This window comes from Drosophila innubila, chromosome X, assembly GCF_004354385.1.
Source record: "Drosophila innubila isolate TH190305 chromosome X, UK_Dinn_1.0, whole genome shotgun sequence".
Classification (NCBI taxonomy): domain Eukaryota; kingdom Metazoa; phylum Arthropoda; class Insecta; order Diptera; family Drosophilidae; genus Drosophila; species Drosophila innubila.
Window position 1 is genome coordinate 26698620 of NC_047626.1, and position 19212 is coordinate 26717831.

General features: G+C 38.3%; 1 protein-coding gene across 8 annotated transcripts in view; it reads right to left on the bottom strand.

Moving 5' to 3' along the window:
- Positions 1-19212, bottom strand: part of LOC117791359 — a 79555-nt gene that overhangs the window by 2705 nt on the left and 57638 nt on the right. For 7 of the 8 annotated variants that reach the window (XM_034631098.1, XM_034631105.1, XM_034631091.1 and 4 more), the window contains 4 exons: positions 2382-5580; positions 1726-1865; positions 906-1533; positions 9-159 (listed from right to left, as the gene is read on the bottom strand). In XM_034631098.1, the coding sequence (XP_034486989.1) occupies positions 9-159; positions 906-1533; positions 1726-1865; positions 2382-5580 (4118 nt within the window). The remainder of the gene's footprint in view (positions 1-8; positions 160-905; positions 1534-1725; positions 1866-2381; positions 5581-19212) is intronic. The other variant, XM_034631113.1, reaches the window with a different exon arrangement.

The window sequence follows — 19212 nt, forward strand, 5'->3', positions numbered from 1 at the left end:
CCACTTACGTATGAGGGACGGGGTATGTCACGAGGCATGCTGCTTATGTCGCCGGTGCGACTGATTTCATGCTTGATTATCGCATCGATCAGACTCTGAGCGCTAAACTGACCAGGTGCATCATCTGGCGGCTTTGTTCCATGTGCCTGTCGATAGTAACTGTGACACAAAGAGAAATAGTTGATAAAAATAGTCGATTGCAAATAATTTCCAAAATAAATAATTCTCAAAATAAAAAAAGATTAAATAACACAAAAGCATAGCAATAATAATAACCATAGTTAAGACATATTACATATTTATTTAATAACCATGATTAACTCATTTTCTTTCGGTATGTAATAATAAATATAAATGTTAGTCAGGCCTGGACAATCTGTTCTTTTTGTAAGTGTTATTATAAATTAATTTTATAATTTTTTTAATTTTTAAAGGTTGCTTTAGAAAATCGATTGAAATCGATCATGGAATGATTGACTTAACTTACTTATTGATTGATTTATTGATTGTCTAGTTGAATAAGTGATTGACTGACTGACTGATTGATTGATTGAACTAACCAATTGAACAACTCACTGATTGATTGACCCATTAACTGACTAATTTACTTAGTTACACTTTACAATCAATCAGTTAGTTGGTCATTTAACTGATTGATAGACTAGCTGATTGATTACCTGACTGATTAGCTGACTGATTGGCTGACTGAATATATGATTGACTAACTGATGTTCCAATTCACTTATTTATCGATTGACCGATTGACTGACGGCTGATTGATTACCTGACTAACTGACCGATTGTCCAAATAGTTGACTAACTGTTTGCCCAATTTACTTATTGATTGACTAATTGATTTGCTGATTGACTGATTGATTGATTGATTGACTGATTGATATACTTACGCATCTCGATCGCGATCGGAAATGGTGCGTGGTGGCCCAGTCTCTGGCACCGGACCACGCATATAGTGACCATGCGCATGGGGCAGGCCATGATGATGCACCTGCGGTGGCACACTATTGGCAATGAACTTCTCCATACGATCCATTCGGTCAATGCGACGACTGTCTCGCTCATCGGCGACACGATCTTGTTCGCGTCTCTCCTGATCGCGACGGTGACGCTCCTGTTCGCGCTGTCGATCGATGCGATGCTGCATCCGTTCCTGATTCTGTATCATCTCTCGATCCCGCTCAATGTTCTGTTGTCGCTGATCGCGCTTCGCCTGCTCCATGTGATGCAACGCATTCAATCTGCTGTAATGCTGTGCAAACTGGTTATGCTGATGCACTGCAGCCGCCATCTGTTGTTGATGATGGATCGCCGCCATGGGATCACGATAACGTAGATCATGATGTGCCGCCGGTGGTGGTGGTGCTTGCGACACCTGAACATGCGTCGGTGGCGGCGGTTGCGACTGTGGCGCCTGTGACTGTGAGGATACTGATTTGTCATCCTTTTGCGATGGCACTGGCAATTGTGGTTGCTGCACCGCCACGTCCACAAACGAGGCCAACGCATCGTGACCAGCTGCAAAACGAGTCAAACGGTCAACAAATTTAAATAAAGTAAGCCATAAAGGTAAGAAAGGAATAAATCCATATCATCTGATCTTGTTTATACACAAGTATGTATATATAAAATAAGTTTAGTGTTTAGCTAGTTATCCGGAATGCCTCAAAAATTACCATGGAGGACAATATAAGTTGATATTTTGCTTACCTGGTGGATAATTGTAGGGCGTGACAAGGTGCAGCCGACTCGGTGGCGGCGCAGCGGGTGAAGGTGGCTTGGAGCCCGTGTTATGACGCTGGATGACGCCCTGGCGTTGTGGCGGAGGCGTGCGATGCGGACTGGGCGTGCTACAAGAGAGAGAGAGAAAAAAAAGTGAGTTAAATTCATAAGTTAATTAAAAAAATTGATAATTTTTGTTAATTTTTGTAAACGATATGTTTTCTTTCCTTTAATTTCATGAATTAAAATTTGAAAAACAATTATTTTAATATTAATGATTAGTTTGACAAGCTTCAAAATCTATATATTCATCTTTCCTATCATTTCATGAATTAAAATTTGAAAAACAATTATTTTAAAAATAATGATAAGTTTGACAAGCTTCAAAAGTCAATATATACATAAAAACTCTTTGTTCTGACTCACTAACTGAAAAATTTTATCAAGATAATATAAAAAAAATCTATACACGAGGTGAAAGTCTAGTGACGAAAGCATATTCAAACCCCAAAAGATCTGATATTAAATTTTTTGACGAACGATATTAAATGAAATATATTTCATTAATATTATATGATATTAAATATATTTACATTTAATACATTTAATTTGTTAATATATTTAAATAGATTATATTGACTTACCTATTGGAATGATCAGCTGGAGAGGCGCGACTTGAATATTCGGCGCGTCCACGTGGTTGAGGTTCCTTCTCATAGGCCGCATAGACGGCTGAGCCACCGCTAACACTGTTGCGGGGCGAAGGGGATTCCTTGTCGGAACCGGAACCTGCACCACCGCCAGCACTGCTGCTGCCGCGTGAGACATTTCGTTGCTGTTGTCCCTGCATCTGTTGCGATGTAATGTAATCATTGATGACAATCTGACGTGAACTCAACACCGACGGTTGCTCAACAACGCTGCCGTAGGGCGAACGAGAGTACGGTAAGCCCACGGTAACACCGACACCATAACCTTGCGGTGGTGGCGCCTGTGGCGATGATTGCTGTGGTGGTGGCGGTGCCTGTGCGGGACTTAAACGCTGTGAGCTCTTATAGAAATCATAGGTGCGTTTACTCTCCAAATGATGTGGTGGCAAATGCAATGGAGTTCCCTGTGTTATCGAGCCATGTTTACCCGTATCTGGACAACTGCCCGGCGGAGTTTGTCTCACAAGACTCTCGTATTTTGGACTGAGCAGTGAGGAGGGTGCGGCGTGTACAATTATCTGTTGCTGTTGTTGTTGCTGCTGTTGTTGTCCACTATTTGCTGGTGTGCCATGTGTAATTGAGCCCACTTTAACCACCTGCAATTGTTGATGTTGTGAGGATGTTGCTGGCGATTGTTGTTGCTGCTGTTGTTGTTGCTGCTGCTGCTGTTGTTGTTGGTGTTGTGGCGATGGCGCTTGACCATGCAAATGTTGCTGCTGTTGCTGTGGACTCAGTTTGGGTGGCAACTTGGAGACACGTGTTGCTGGCGGCTGTGGCAATGCTGGCGGTGGTGGCGTTGGACGTGTCATTTGACTCTGACCCATCGACACATTTACGGGCTGCACATACAATGAGCCAGGCACACCACCCACTGCACCCACTGGAGACGCCTTAACCACGCCCACACCAACACCGACACCAACTCCATGCATTTGGGAATAGGGCAAATATGTGGAGGCTGGTGGTGCACCGGTTACAGATAACGTTTGCACCGCCTCACCACGATACATGGGCGCTGAGCGTACAATATGCTTCATAGCACCACTCATCGGTGGCGGGACACCATGATGACGCTCAGCAACAGCTGCTGACGATGATGATGATGATGTTGAGCCACCGCTTGGTCCACCTGTGTGTGGTGAATGTCCATCGCGTGGTGGTTTTTTAATGCTCAAATCTAATGTTTGTGGTTCTTCAAGTCCAGCGGCAGCACGCAACACAGCATGTGTTGCTGGTGGTGCGGTTTGTTGTGACTGCGACTGCTGTTGTTGTTGTTGCTGCTGTTGCTGTGGTGTCACATGACTGTAGATAATTGTTTCGGTTGGTGTTGGCGTTACTGAACTCTTTTTTAGCACGGGCGTTATCGTTGCTTTATCCACGCTCACTTGTTGTTGTTGTTGTTGCTGTTGTTGTTGCAACAATGCTGGATGCGACATGTGCACATGATGTGCAGCAGCAATTGCTAGATGTGAGTTAACTACAGTTGGTATCAAAGTGGCCAAATTATCGCCATTGTTGCTGTTGCTGATGATGTTGTTGTTGTTGCTGCTGCTGCTGCTGCTGGCATTGCTGCTGTTGCTATTGCTATGCGCATGACTGTGACTATGGCTGCTGTTGCTGCTGCTGCTGTTCAAGTTTGTTGCTGATGGTTGCACCACAGCGCGTGAACTCAACTTTTGCACGGAGGTGCCATGTGGCAAGCCAGGAGGAGGCGCCTGTTGGTGTTGCTGCTGCTGCTGCTGCTGCTTGAGCAATGCATTGCCATCTTGTCGATATTCTCGCACAATTGTTAGCTCTTTGCGTTCCAGATTGTTGTGCTGCTGTTGCTGCTGCTGCTGTTGTTGTTGCTGCTGTTGTTGTTGCTGCTGCTGCTGCTGCTGTTGTTGTTGCTGCTGTTGTTGGCTGCCTTGCTTGTTGTTGCCCGGCAATTGTGGTCCCTTCTGTTGCTGCTTCAATTGTCGCTCAATCACAGAGTAAACACAATCCTGCACATTGTTAACCGCTTCACGTCTCAAACTCATTGGACCATTTGGTTGCTGCTGTTGTTGTTGCTGCTGACCGGTCATGGCAACAGCTGCTGCCACAGCTGCATTTGGTGGCTGCAAGCCTGCCACATTGTTGCCATGCCCATGTCCTCCATGTGCTCCATGCGCATGTGTGACTGCATTAAAGATCACCTTGGGACTTTGACGATTCGCTGGAGAATTCTCATTCTCCTCATCCGCTGTCTCCGTTGCCGATGAATCGTATTCTTCGCTAGTCTTTTGCTTTTTAGGCGCTTGACATGCCGGCGGCAACAGTCGCTCATTGTCTGTGGTTGTTGTTGTTGATGTTGTTATTGCTGTTGTGGCTGCTGTTGCTGCTGCTGTTGTTGTCAACTTGGAGGTCATTCGAGTTGGCGTAATGGTCAATGCGGCACCTGAGGCATCTGCTACACTGCGCAATGTTGACTGTTGTGGCTTTTGTGGCGCTGGCGGCGGTTGTGGCAACTGTTGTTGTTGTTGCTGCTGCTGCTGCTGTTGTTGTTGATGCTGTTGCTGTTGTTGCTGTGGCAACTGTTGCTGCTGCTGCTGCTGCTGTTGCTGCTGCTTGCTGAGCTGCGACTTGTGACGCTGCAGATTCTCGGGACTGTCCACAGAGGCCGTATCAGATCCTCCCGGTTCCCTCTCATCACATGACGAGGTGCTCACATCCGTTTCGTCACCACCGCTGCCATCTCCAGCCACGCCTCCACCTGCGCCGCCAAGTCCACGACGTCGCTCATCATCCGTTAGATTCAATTGTGGATCCAGTTTGCGACGTATGCGCATCAGGCAGGCGGAACAACAGCGTGTGGCATGCAACGGTATCTGAAACTCGGCCATCAATGGATCCCGCACCTCCGCCGACAATTCAAATATCCGTGTGGGAATATTACGCAATCGCTGGGCTCGATCCTTTGGATTGGGACATGTGGGCAACGGACAGTTGGGATAACGATTCCTCACCGATTTACACTGACAACTGTTGCAGACACGGGCGCCCGTTGGTATCGTTTCATCTGGTATCGCATACTGCTGGCCACGCCCCTTTTTCAGTGGTCGCGTTCGCGGACACGCCTCCGCCTTGCATACAAAACAACTTGCCAGTTTATCTGCAAAAAACCAAGATAGAGAGAGATAGAGAGTCAGACAGAGATAAAAAGAGTCTAGAATTGAAGCTGCAAATGGATGAACAAAAGTTAAGCAAATACATACACTGATAAAAAAAATGTTCTAAAATCAAAATATTGGTCTCAGAACTAAGATTTTTGGTCTAAAAAATGCGTCGAGAACATAAAATTCTTAAATTAAGAGAACACATCCTGATTTTGAAAACATTTAAAATAAGACCAAGTTCTTATTTTATGAATAAATGTTCTTAAAATTAAAATAAAAAAATAAAATAAATTAAAATAATTTTTTTTATTTCTAATTTTTTTTATTTTTAAATTTTAATTTTTAATTTATTTATATTTTATTCTGTTTTAGTAATTTTACAAATGTTATTTTAATTTGTTGAGTGGGATTTGAACCGCCGCCTACTGCTTCACAACTGAAGCGGCCTCTTTAAACAGAGCGCTACGGTGCCACAATTTGTTACCTACAGTACCTATAGTACCTATTTATACTTTCCTAACAATTTAAGATTTTTATTCTTATATTAAGATTTTAAGATTTTTTAGAATAATAATCTTATTTTTAGTAATTTGTTCTTAAAATAATCTTATTTTAAGAACAAAATATTTAAGATGAATGTTCTTGATGTTAGAAGTTGTTCTTTTTTTCAGTGTACATTATAAAAAAAGCGATTTAATTAAAAGCCAACCTGCACAATAAAAACAAAAAGCCGCTAGTCACATGTGCACGACTAAGCGATACCCTGTAACCAGAATCACAATAAATTGACTTGAATTGTTTCGAAATTGACTTGATACCGACCAAAAAAAAATATTATTTATATACACCATTACTCCCCATTTAACCCATTTTGTGTAGGGTATACAAATAAAGAAGGAGAACTGAGCAAACTGCAAACAGTTTCTTCGCAGGCGGCAGATGACGTAACAAGGGTAACGGTACTCGCAGCTGCAACTGTCACTGTAGCTCAAATCTGAAGGACGAAGACCGCTTTCATTAAGCCACTTAACAAATAATGAGCAGCAGAATTGGGAGTAGCGCCAGCCAATTGAATATCTTAAAACGGTCGTCTTGTTTGCCTTGGGACAAGGTAATAGCAAGGAATGTAACGGTAAATGAGACAAAGGGGTGGTGGTGATGTGTTTTTATCTCGAGACAAGCGATTTGTGAGTTTATAAAAGCATTTATCGAGTAAGCATTACATAATATCGACATGAATCGATATCTATCAAATCATCAAATGTTTAAAATTAGTGATGTACAAATATATCGAAATATCGACAACTCGATTTTCGCGGAAGCGATTATCGAGTAGTTTAACTCGATGATGTTTTGGACGATCTATCGAGTTGATTAATTCGATTTCCATGAAAAATCGATAACTCACAGGGGCTTGTTCGTCGTAGTTAATTTGCAGAATTAAGTTTAGTCATTCATTTTTTCATGAGCGTCCGTAAAAAATAAACTACAAAATTGTCAAAGTTTGAATTAGGCATAAAAACGATGCAAGAAAAATAAGATTTCTAAAAAATGTGCGAGTGTATTTTGTGTTTACAATTACGTTTTCAAATTAAAAATTTTTATTTGAATAAACTTGATATTTGCAACTCAATCTACTATTTTCAGATATATCGATAGCTCGATGCTTATTTTTGACGATTTTCTATTTCGGTATAAAACCCGATCTAAAGCTTGAATTTACATCACTATTTAAAATCGTTAGTTATCGAATCGTCATCGAATAGGAATACCGGAACCGTTAAACCAATCTAACCGCTTAATTTTTAGTACCGGAAGAGGTTCAATATCCGAATACCGAAATGTTTGAGCCGGTACGGTTTCGGTACATTTTCTCTAAAATAATTTCTTATTTTCTGTATGTATAGTATATTATTTTTCTTTATACATATTAACAAATAACAACAATTTTTAATTGCATAGTTTCTAAGACATAAAGTTGGACAAACTTTAAACTTCCATAGCGTTTTCAAAACTAAACCAATTTTTTACTTGTGCTTTTATTGATATTCTAAATTTCAATACTAAAAATGTAACAGCAGTTAGTCAAAATGATTAATAACAAGTACTAAAAGCATCCATTAAAAGCAAGAAATAAGGAAAAAATTTATCGCGATAGTTTATGCACCCCTTCGAAAAACATCTTAATTTCAATTCCAATTTCAATTTCTAACTCAAAACCCAACTTAGAATTCAAAGATCCCTTAAACTAAATTGTTTGCTTAACTTTTGTTTCTCTTAGTTGTTTTTCTTATTCCTTGTTTTGCCATTTAATATTTTTAAAATTTTAATGATGTGCAAATAGAGAGAACAGCAAGAGAGAGAGAGAGAGAGTGAGAGGAAGAGCGAGCGGGAGAACAATGTGGCGCATTTAATCAAAATCAATGTAATTAAAATAAAGGCAAATAAAAACAGAGAACGACTGTGATTCTACAACAAGGAGAAGAAGGGAAAGGAGAAGCACCTGCTAATGAAGGGAGTGATAAGCAGAAGGTACAGTTGAACAGCAAGAGAGTTTGAGGGAGTAAGAGAGTACGAGAGAAGGAGAATTGAGTTTCCGGCAAGTAAAATCAATCAACGTTTTAAATGTCAGAGGTTCTTCTCGCAAACCAACGACGGCATCGTTCGCTGACCAAATAACAGTTGATATCTCCCCCGATGTCTCTCTATCTATCTCTCTCTCTCTCTCTCTTTCTACCAGTAAAGCACCCAACCACTGCACCACCCGCTTGACAAAGTCAATGTGCGTTTTGCTCGTCGTCTCTATGGAATATGAAAATACATCAAAGTAGCCAGAGAACCAACAACGACGGCCTCATTCTCATTCTCATCCACTTGCTCAACCACAGCCACATTTACATTCACATTCGTGTCCTTACTGTGCTCTATATGTATGTATGCATATATATTCCCCATCATTGTCCTCGATTTTCATTTCGGCCCAAGATATATAAAAAGGCCAAAAAAAAAAAAAAAAAAAAATGGTTTTTACTCGCGCGCAAAGTGAAGCGTTTAAATTTTAATAAACCACTCATTTTAATTTTGATTGTCGCGGGGGTTGAGAGTCGAACGAACAGTCGGATGGTCAGTCAGTTGGTTGTCTGTCCCTCCCTTCGCCCCACCTGCACCCTCTCTTCTGGAGTGCCATGGATAAGCCATTGTCTGACTTAACCATATGAGCTGGGTCAGCAAAGAGTCATGGTAAGTGGCCAAAATGAATGGTATTCACTTAACAGTGAATCAACTCAATTATGAAACGAGTTTATCATACATATATACATACGAGTACAAGTAAATTGATACAATTTGCAAGTTTTTATTGAGTATATATTTTTATAATAACAATCATTATCTGCTTTTAAGCATGTCAAATTCTTTACAATGCTTTGCTGGCGTTGCCAGCTTGTTACATTTGTTTTTCAAATTCCTTTATCTATTTTTTTTCTGTTGTAAGACATTACTGGTGTTGCCAGATGGTTGATACAAAACCCTGATGTTGCCAAACATTTTGTGACAATTTTATTAAAACCAACAATAATATGCTGCCGGATAAATATAAATTAATTTGCTATATTTTTTTACTTCTTTGTACTCTTATTATTATTATTATGTTGCCACATAGTTTGTAATTAAAGAGTGGCAACTATGTGAATTTCCATATGCATTTTGTCCTTAAACCGCCTCTCGATAATTTAATATGTATTATACTGTACTGTCAAATAATAACATAGTTGAACAACAAAAAATATGGGGGTAAATGAATAAAAATGTTGCCTACTTTTTTGCGCAGCATTCAAAAGGCCAATTAAATTGATGGGCGAGAGGCGCTCAATCAAAATGCAATTATAAAATGCAAATTAAATACAATTGCAAAATAAATATTTAATATTAATAACAAAAATAACAACAACAATAAAATAAACAAAAAAAAATGTATATACATGTATATGAAATAAATGCAATTGAAATTGCAGGACGTCAGTGTATCGACAACAACAGAAACAACAGCTCAAATAAATTAATTAATAAAAGGCAATTGGTCGCTTGGCTCGCATTGAGGCTTGTTTGTGGATAGATCGGGCGTTTTGCGCTGGGGGCGTGGCATATCATGCGTCAATCTGAGCTTTGTTCCCCACCCCCAACCCACCCCTCTATATATACTTTTTTATTATTATTATTTAATTTTTTATAAAAAAAAAAGATTATGTAAATATTTAATGCACTCTCGTGGCGTATGAACGACACACGGGAAGCAGGCTCTCTTCCTTTCTCTTGCCAGGCCATAAACAAAAATGACCGCGGTCAACAGTTCGTTTGTTTATTTTCTTTTTATTTTTGGGTTACCCGAAATATACATATATGTACATATAATAAATATAAATAAAATTGGCAGAAAAATCAGCAAAATTGTTTTTCTTGCTTAATTTGCACTTTATGTGTCAGGAGGGAGGGGCAATGCCAGCCCGACAAAAAGCAGCAGCAGATTAAACAAACAATATTATGATAAGGTACAAAGTAGAGACTCGAAATAATTACATTTTATATAGTAAGAAATATTTAATTGTTTATAAAAATTAAATTAAAAAGTAATTATAATTAAATAATAAAAAATATAAATAAAAAATAATAATTATGTATATTAAATAATTATTTAATTATATTATAATTTGTTTTACGCTAATAACGCTTCTCACAGAGCAGCACAATTAGAATATCGACATCTCTGTCGCCTGGCTGAAGTAACGAAACGTTATGTTGCGGCTTGCATGACACTCAGTGCACACACACACACAGAGACACACACACACAGTAAAACGCACGTAATAATGCAATTAGCAGTATTTGTTGTTGATGATGCTACATCGATTTGTCGAATATTTAAGTCAACTGTAATTAATACAAATTAATGAAAGCTTGTGTTAATTAAATGTTGCACCAAATCGTGTTCTCCCATCACTGATACACACACAACACATACACACACATGCTAGAACTGACAATAAGAAAATTAATAAAATATATGTACATATATGCCTATCTGCTTTATTTCCTCTTACTCTCCAATAAGCTTTAAAGTACTTAATTCAATCAACATTATATTTGTTGACCATCGTCAGCAGTCGCAGCAGCGCCTCTCTTTGCATTTCGATCAATTTTATTAATAATTCAATCAGTCAAAAATTATTTGAAACGCCCCAAAGGAAAACAAAAAAGTTTTGCTCGTTTTGCGGCTGCGATGCCGACAGCGACGTCACCGTGTGCGTTTCTTTACTTTGATTTCGCCTTCGCCTTCTGAGCCTGAGAGCGAGAAAGCGAGAAAGAGGGAGGGAGGGAGACAGAGAGAGAGAAGCAGCGAAAGATGAAACGCGTAGCACCATTGAGAATTATTTGCACAACGTCCAAAGAAAAAACGAAAGAAACCAAATCGAAACGACAAACACAACAAAACGAAATGCGACGCGAGTAGAAATAAAAAAGAATAAAAAACAATAAAGAAGAAGAAATCATGAAATAATTCCATTAGTACAATTTCTTTTGCAAGTACAAAGAGTAAATATTACTGCATTGAAGGTTGATGATGAGGGAGAAGTGTATTTCGGGTAACGGATATGTTGTGCCTCAAGACATTCAGATGGAGTGTGAGTAAGTGTGAGTCTGTGTCAGTGTGCGTGTGTGTGTGTAACCTATGCCTGCTGACCTACTGAGTGAAATTGACCATCTCTCTCTCTATTCTCTTAACACTTCTTGCTTTTTATCATTTGCAACTCCTGAGTTATTTGCAATTTAATTTGAGCAAATGCAAATATGCAATTGTTGGCACCCCGAAACACAAATTAACCGTTGCACACCAGCACACACACTTAATTGGTCAGAGGTTGTATCAACTAAATATGCAACAGCAGCATAAAATATCTGCACAAGTTACCAAAAATTTATTTAACTTTCAATTAGAAAATTGAAAACAACAACAAAACAATACGATAAAGATGATACAGTTAAAATAGAAGGAGGTGAAGTAGAAGAAAAATAGAAAGCGAAGTCAAACAAGTGGCAGCCATATTAGGGGTATTCCTAAAATAATATAGAGATTAGATTTTGATTATTATTAAGGCACATCTGCCTTTGATTTCTTTTTCCAAGACTTTTTAGTCATTTCATTAATCAAATTTATTTTAAATTTAATTCTACAAATGTAAATCTATGAACTAAACTAGTTCATCAAACTAATTCACTTATGCAATGAAAATTAACCTAATCGCAATTCACACAAGTTCAAGTGTGTGCAAACGACTACAATCAAAAACAAATTCAATCAAATTCACTAACAACATTTAGCTAACGAGAACTAACAGACAACAACAACAATAATAACAACAACAAGCGCAAGTGCAACAACAACAATGGCGGCCAATTAAAAAATATACGACGCGCGCACAAAAGTCTGCAACGGAAAAGGAGAACGTCAACAGCGACGGCCGCTAATTAGCACCATAGGGAATTTGCTCTGGCAGAGCAACAAAAAAAATCACAACAACAACAACTTGCGTAAGCGAAAGACAGCAAGCAAGCAGTAAGAAGAAGAAGAAGCAGAGAGCAAGCAGCAGGGACAGCAGCAGCAAGCAGAAGGAAGTTGCCAGCCAACTTGTGTAAACATCAAAGAGAGCACAGCATCCAGTGGAAGCAGCCGCAGCCAGGGTTGCCAGTTCAGTCAATTTATAGCTAGACTTGGCTATTTTACAATAGTACAAAAGTACAATAGCAAATGCTATTAGCCAAAAAACTGGTTACTTAAAAAATATTAATTTTGACTGCTTTTTATTTATTATTTTTATTTTTAATTATTTTTATTTTTATTTTGTTTAAGAAAATCAAAATATTCTCTGTCTAAGAATTATAATTTGCAAACAAGGAAAATATCAGGTATTGGAATATTTTACTAAACCAAAAATATACAAAAGATTTTATATAAAAGATGCTTGTAGATTTTTAGCAATGCACTTTAAAGAAATGAAATATGTTGATCATTAACTCATTTAAGTATATTATTTACAAAAGATTTCGGAATCTGACATGTTTAAGTATAAAAAAATGTTAATTTATTTATTTGGTTTTTATAGCCTTAAAAATTTTGATAACTCTGATTGTAGCCCAGCTGTCGACGTCGAAGTCGACGGCGAGTAAAAGGAATTATGTGCATAAAAGCCGACAACGCTCACTCTGACAACACACACACACACACTTACACATTCATGCATATATCTTAAAACACATGTTCACGGGCAGAGATCGAGCGTATGAAAAGGCAAGTGCAAGTTGTACAGACTTACATATACAGTGGCTCACAGCTTATTTCTACCAGCACATAAATTTCAGCAAAAATCACTAAAACCTATTTCTAATACAAGGACTTAAAGTAAAAAAAAAAACAACTATTACTTTGCAAACTAAAGGTTCTGAAAATAAGCTGTAACCGTATTTTTGGTTGATTTTGAACTTTAAAAGAGTTAAAAAAAAAAAAATTGAATTTGTAATTGATAAGTTAAAATATTAGCCAATAATCAATTTAACATCTCTTTAAGATTAGTTGTTATATCCAGGGATTGCAACTAAGAGTTGTTTTTGTTATAAAAATGAATTTTAAATCTTTTTTTTTCGATTTTTATTTTTTTTAAATAATAATTAACTAAAGTTTACTTAATTTAATCATAAGAAATTTTAATTTTTAGGACAATTATTTTTTCTTTTTTTGATTAAAAAAAATAAGACTTTTATTAACTAAAATAACTTTTATTTGCGATTCCTGGTTATAACTGACTAAAAAATTGTGTAGGTGCTGGTTGAAATAAACTCTGAGCCACTGTGTACATAAATATGTATGTATAAAATATATGTATATACATACATACATATAATTGTAAATACAGTTAATATGAACGTCGCTTCGCTTGGCACTTTTAATTTACGAAATGGTGTTGATTTAACGGCAGTCGTCGTGGCAGCGACCGCGCGCACAATCGTCTGCCAAGGTGGGAGGGAGGAGGCGGCGCAGCAAGGAATGGGAATGGGTATGGGGATGGCAGGGTGGTAGGCATGGCACGAGTCCAGCGTGGGCACAAAAGAAACTTGTAAAATTCTGGCCAATTGTGTGGTGGACCAAACAAGCATCATTATTAACATCATCATCGTCATCATCATCATCATCATTATCAACAGCATTCATATGTACATATTGCTGGCTTTGGTTTCTCAACTTTTGCCAGTTTTACAGTTCTTTTGCTGCCGCTCTTGTTGCTTTTCATTTTCATTTTCATTTTATTTAATTTTATTTTTTGGTAAACGATTTTCACTGATTAATAAAAGTGGCTGCCGCACACAAACAAACACACACACACACACACAAGCAGAAAACTGCGCCAGCGATAATCAAAAGGGTGTGCAATTTTAATTGAGCAATTTAATTACATATGTAAGCAAAAGCCCAATGGCAACAAGTGCGAGAGAGACAGCTGGACACACACACACACCACATACACATACACATACACAAACACAGTGAGCGAAAGGAGCAAAGTGGAAATAGCTACGCTCACATAATTAGCAAGCAGTGCAGAGTAAGGAGAAATTGAGCTGCTTGCTCTTCTTTGCTTGTAGATGTAGATGTATATGTATGTATGTATATGCGTGTGTGTGTGTGTGTGTGTGTGTGTGTAGGTGCACAGTTTTTGTTTGTGTTACAAGGCTTTCGTTTTCGGTATTTAGGTTTAAGTTTGTAATTAGTTTGTCAGCGCCTGCGAGTAGGCAACAGTTTGCAGTTTCCACCCATTTAAAAGTTGAGTTTGAGGATGAAGTTTACAGTGTAATAATAAAATAAAAAGATAATACCAAAAATGAGCTTTTAAGATCAGATTAACTGCTATATGCTGTAGTAAAAAGATTGCAAAATAAAAACATTTATTTAAACGGAGCTCTAAAATCAACGATTTTAATAACTTGATTAAATATATTCTATTCCAAATAATAATTGAACTTTTTAGTTTTAGTTTAGTTAAGAGAGTTTAGTTTTAGAGACATTGATGTTGACATTTCTGAAAAGTATTTTTTCAAATACATTTTCGAGACTGATAACAAATTACTTTATGTTTCAATACAATTATGAAATAGTCTTAAATTATTTTATACATTTAATATATATACATCAACATTCAATTTATGACATTTTATTAAATCACAAAAATAATGATTTTAAATCAAAATTTTCAAATTTGTATCAAATTTGAAGAGTCAAGAGATTTTGCAAGAAAACAATTTACGATTATTATTTTCAATTAAAAATGTGCTAAAAAAAAATGCTATACGTATTTCAGTGTAGTTCAGTAAAAGGCGAAATGCTAGTGAATTGTTCGCGAAATCGAATTTGAGAATATGCTGCTTCTATTTACTATCCATCAAGTCAGTGCTCGATATGTTTGTACGTGTACATATACATATATATGTAGATGCTTGTCGATCAAATTGAACTAAAAGCTTGTCTGCAAGTGCGCGAATAGTGAGAGCAGGAGGAGTGGCAAATGGTAAACGGGAGGGTCTGGGGCAGGAGCAGGGAAAAGGGAAATCGTGTAAATGAGCAAATGTGAGTGAGTAATTATGATTTACTAATTAGCAAACACAACACACACGAGCCGCAAAGCTGACAAACTCTCTTCCACTCTCACTCCCACTCACTCTCTCTCTCTCTCCACTCTAAAACGCGAATTGTGCCAAATCCACCGCACCCCTCCCCTTCCCCTGTCGCTCCCTTCGCCAGCGCCTATGACAACAGTGCAACTGCATTGCGGCTTTTGACCAAATACAAAACGTGGCAGGTATTTTCCCTATCTCCCTACTTGCCTACCATTCTCCCACCATCCCTTTCTCTCTATCTACCCACACAATTGAGATACAATTAGCGTAGCGTACGCAGAAAGACAGCTAGTTGAGTGTGGGTGTGTGGTGGTGGGGAGGGGGGATTGTTGGGGAGTAACGGGTGTTTGGTTAGTTAGTGCGACTAGCGAGTAAGTCTATTAATTAGCTGCCACGTTGCAATGTTGCCAGCATTCCCAATTCGCAGTAAACACACACACACACACCCTCTAACCACCCCACCCCTACCCTCATTCTTTCACTCACCCCTTTGCACAGACGTCACTGCAATTGCCGTTACATTTCCAACTTGGATTTGCGCATCAAATTCGCTAATTATTTTTGCCTTTTGCAGTGTGCGCGAGTGTGCGAGTGTGTGTGTGTGTGCGTCAGAATGTGTAGCCAACACTTGCTTCGGCAATTGCTGCTGCCATTTGTTGTTGTTTTCAAGAGGGAGGCCCAAACAATTAGCGTAATTTCAATTTTGTTCAAAATTTCATAAGCAGCCACGCCGCCGGACACTCAACTGCCTCTGACACATACACACACACGTACTCCACCCTCCCCTTTTCAGTCGCCCACTCTACCTGCCCTCTTCGTTTCCCTCATACCTGTTAGCCTTTTGTTGGTTTGGCAACAGTTAAGCCGTCAGCCATTGTTGCATACTTTTGTGCGCCGTTTTTGACAGCACATGCAAAAAATGACTTTTACGCCCCCTCCCCTCCCCGCCCCACCAGCACTCCCAGCATCCCTTACTACCACCCGGGTGTGTGTGTGTGTGGCAGTTGTTGTGAGATTTGTTGTTGTTATTTTGGCAGGTGTTTTGGCGTGCTTAACTGATTAGTGTCGGGATTCTCATCAATCAACTTAAAATACAAATGGACACAATTTTAATAATAACACAACAGCTACACAGCAAGAAACCCAGTGCAAAATACTTGATTCAAAAACGTTAATTTTCAGTAACATGTTGATTTTCGGCGTTTTGTAAGACTTGTTTTAGTTAAGATTTTTTGACTCTTTAAGTCGTTGTTGGTTGAGTCGCAGCCACTTTATCCGCATTTTGTCTTAATTTAACATTAATATCCTCAGACACAATACTTAGAAAGTACATGCTAAGATCAAAAATTTAAAAACTTTAATTTTAAAATGATTTATTTCCAGTACATAGCAAATTTTAAGTATATATACTTTTGATACTGATGTAAATCCATAGCTTTTTATCGAGTTCTATAACGACATAGAAAGTAGACAAAAAAAAGTATCGAGTTGTCGACATATCGAGTTTTCTAAAACAAAAATAAATTTTTAATTTTTTTTTGTAACGTTTTTTGCTTGATTCAAACTTTGTAGGTTAATTTTTGTAGATCATATATTACGGGCGTTCATCAAAGTTTGAAACAACTGCGATAAACAAACCCCAGTGAGCTGTCAATTTTTCATGGAAAACAATTCAATCTATTCGTTAAGTCGTCAAAAAAATTATCGACTCTCGTTAATTTGTAGAACTTACTTGCATTTTAGCAACCAAAATGTTCAAATTCTATGAATTTTACGCATTTGTAGCTTTTAATATCTGCAAATTTGCAGTGTACACAAAAAATTTTAATTTCTGTGGTAGGTAAAAAAAAGCACAATGTCAGGAAAATGTAACAATTAGCTAGGTAATTGTCACCTCTTCACTCTCTCCCATCATCTATTTTACCTTTTTACTTCTCTGTCTCTTTCTCTCTCTCTTTATCTGTTTCTCCCTCTCTCGTATACTCCAACAAATACACAAGCTTTCAAATTTAGTTTTTGGCGCATTTTTTACTGTATTTTCTTTTGTGTATGTGTGTGCACAAAAAGAATTTTTAACTAACACAAAATGGCTGTTGATTTGAGTAAAGCGATTGCCACTGCATGGAAAGTGGCCGGGGAAGCGGCATAGGGATGGGGATGAGGATGGGGGGGTGGGGGTGGTAGAGTTTACCTCTGAAATGGTCAGGATTAGTGCTGTGTCCTCCCCCCCTCTCCCCTTTACCACCGCTACACCATTAGCCTGAAAGTTCAATTGCAATCTTGTTAGCGACGCAATTTGTGTTATGTAGCAGAGTGTGTGGAGTGGGGGATGGGCATTGTTTGGGGTGGGGGAGGGGGAGGGCCACAGGTCAGACAGCCTCGGCTGGACACCTGGCACAGGTTGAACTGCAACTGAAACTGAAGGCTGTGTCCTGTTTTGCCTGGTTTATTAATGTTGACCGTCAATTATGTTTTAATTGTCATAAAAGGTTTTCTCTTTGCACACACACACACACACACGTGAGCGAGAGATAGAGAGAGAGAGAGAGAGAGAGAGGGAGAGAGAGAGTGAGCATATGCAAATGCCACTGTAAATGACAATGGACAGAATGGACATTCAAAAACTTGCTGGTGTGTGAGAGCACGCGCTCTCTCTCTTTCTCCCATTTCTCCACTCTCCACCTCCACTCACTGCTTGCTCTCTACTCTCTTACTCTGTGTACAAACAATAACATCCAACTGGGATAAGCAACAGCAAAAAGTGCACAAGGAGAGCAATGAGCGGGATAGATAAAGGCTGGATAGATGAAGAGAGGGGGAGAGTGGGGAGAAAGCTGTGCTGCTTGTCAACATGACCGAAAGGCTCAGCAGCACTTTTACAATCAATGTGTGCGTGTGTGTGTGTGTAAGACAAAAGCCAACAGTTGACAGCTGTGTGTGTGTGCGTGTGTGTGCGTGTTTATGTGTGTGTGCTGCAGTCGCTCCATTGGCTGCTGGCAGGCAATTTACCAACTTACTGCAAAGATCAGCAAAAATTTTTAACACTCCCCTCCCCTCCAACCATATAACCAGTTGAGTTAGAGAGAGACAGCAAAATATATATATATTTATATATATATATATATATATATAAAGCAAGCGAGAGAGAGACGGAAAGAGAGTGAGACAGCTAGCACGTGGACATAACGTTGAGAGAAAAGCTAATTGCGCAGAGCTTTTAACCATCGCGTTAATTGAATTGCATTGCAGTTGATGCCTGTTGACATTTTCGACCCACTGTCGCACAGTGGGGTAAAGCAAAACACAATCACACACACACACACACAAATTGCACGTATGGTTAGCTAATTGAATGTTATTTGCTCGATAACATGTTAGAAATTGCAATGACAACTTGGACAAGTGTTGTTTACAAAATAATCGATTGCAATCGATAGCAATACAGTACAAATGTGAATGCGTGTGATTTAATAGAGCTTAATTTAAATGTAGCAACTTGTAAAAAATCGATAATAATCAACAACAATCGATAGCCTTCGATAACAGTCAATACATTTTTACAAGCAGAAAACTAAGCGAAAGTTGACAAGTGGCAAAGCTTGTGTCACTTGTCAGCTGTAAAACGATCAATAAAAATACATATTTTCACAAACTATATTAATCGAACTGTATTATATTAATCGTTTAATGGCATTTGAATTTTGTTAGTAAAACATGGAGATTGCTATAATCAAAGAAAAGTATAAATAATCAAAACTTTCTGATTCAATATAATATATATCGATATCGATACATATATGATTAGTTTGCCGAAGAACTGAGTAAAACAAAAAAAAAAACATTAAGCAGGATATGCCCTGAATAACTCTGCTGGATAATAAAAGAAGGTGGACAGCAAGGGGAAGCGA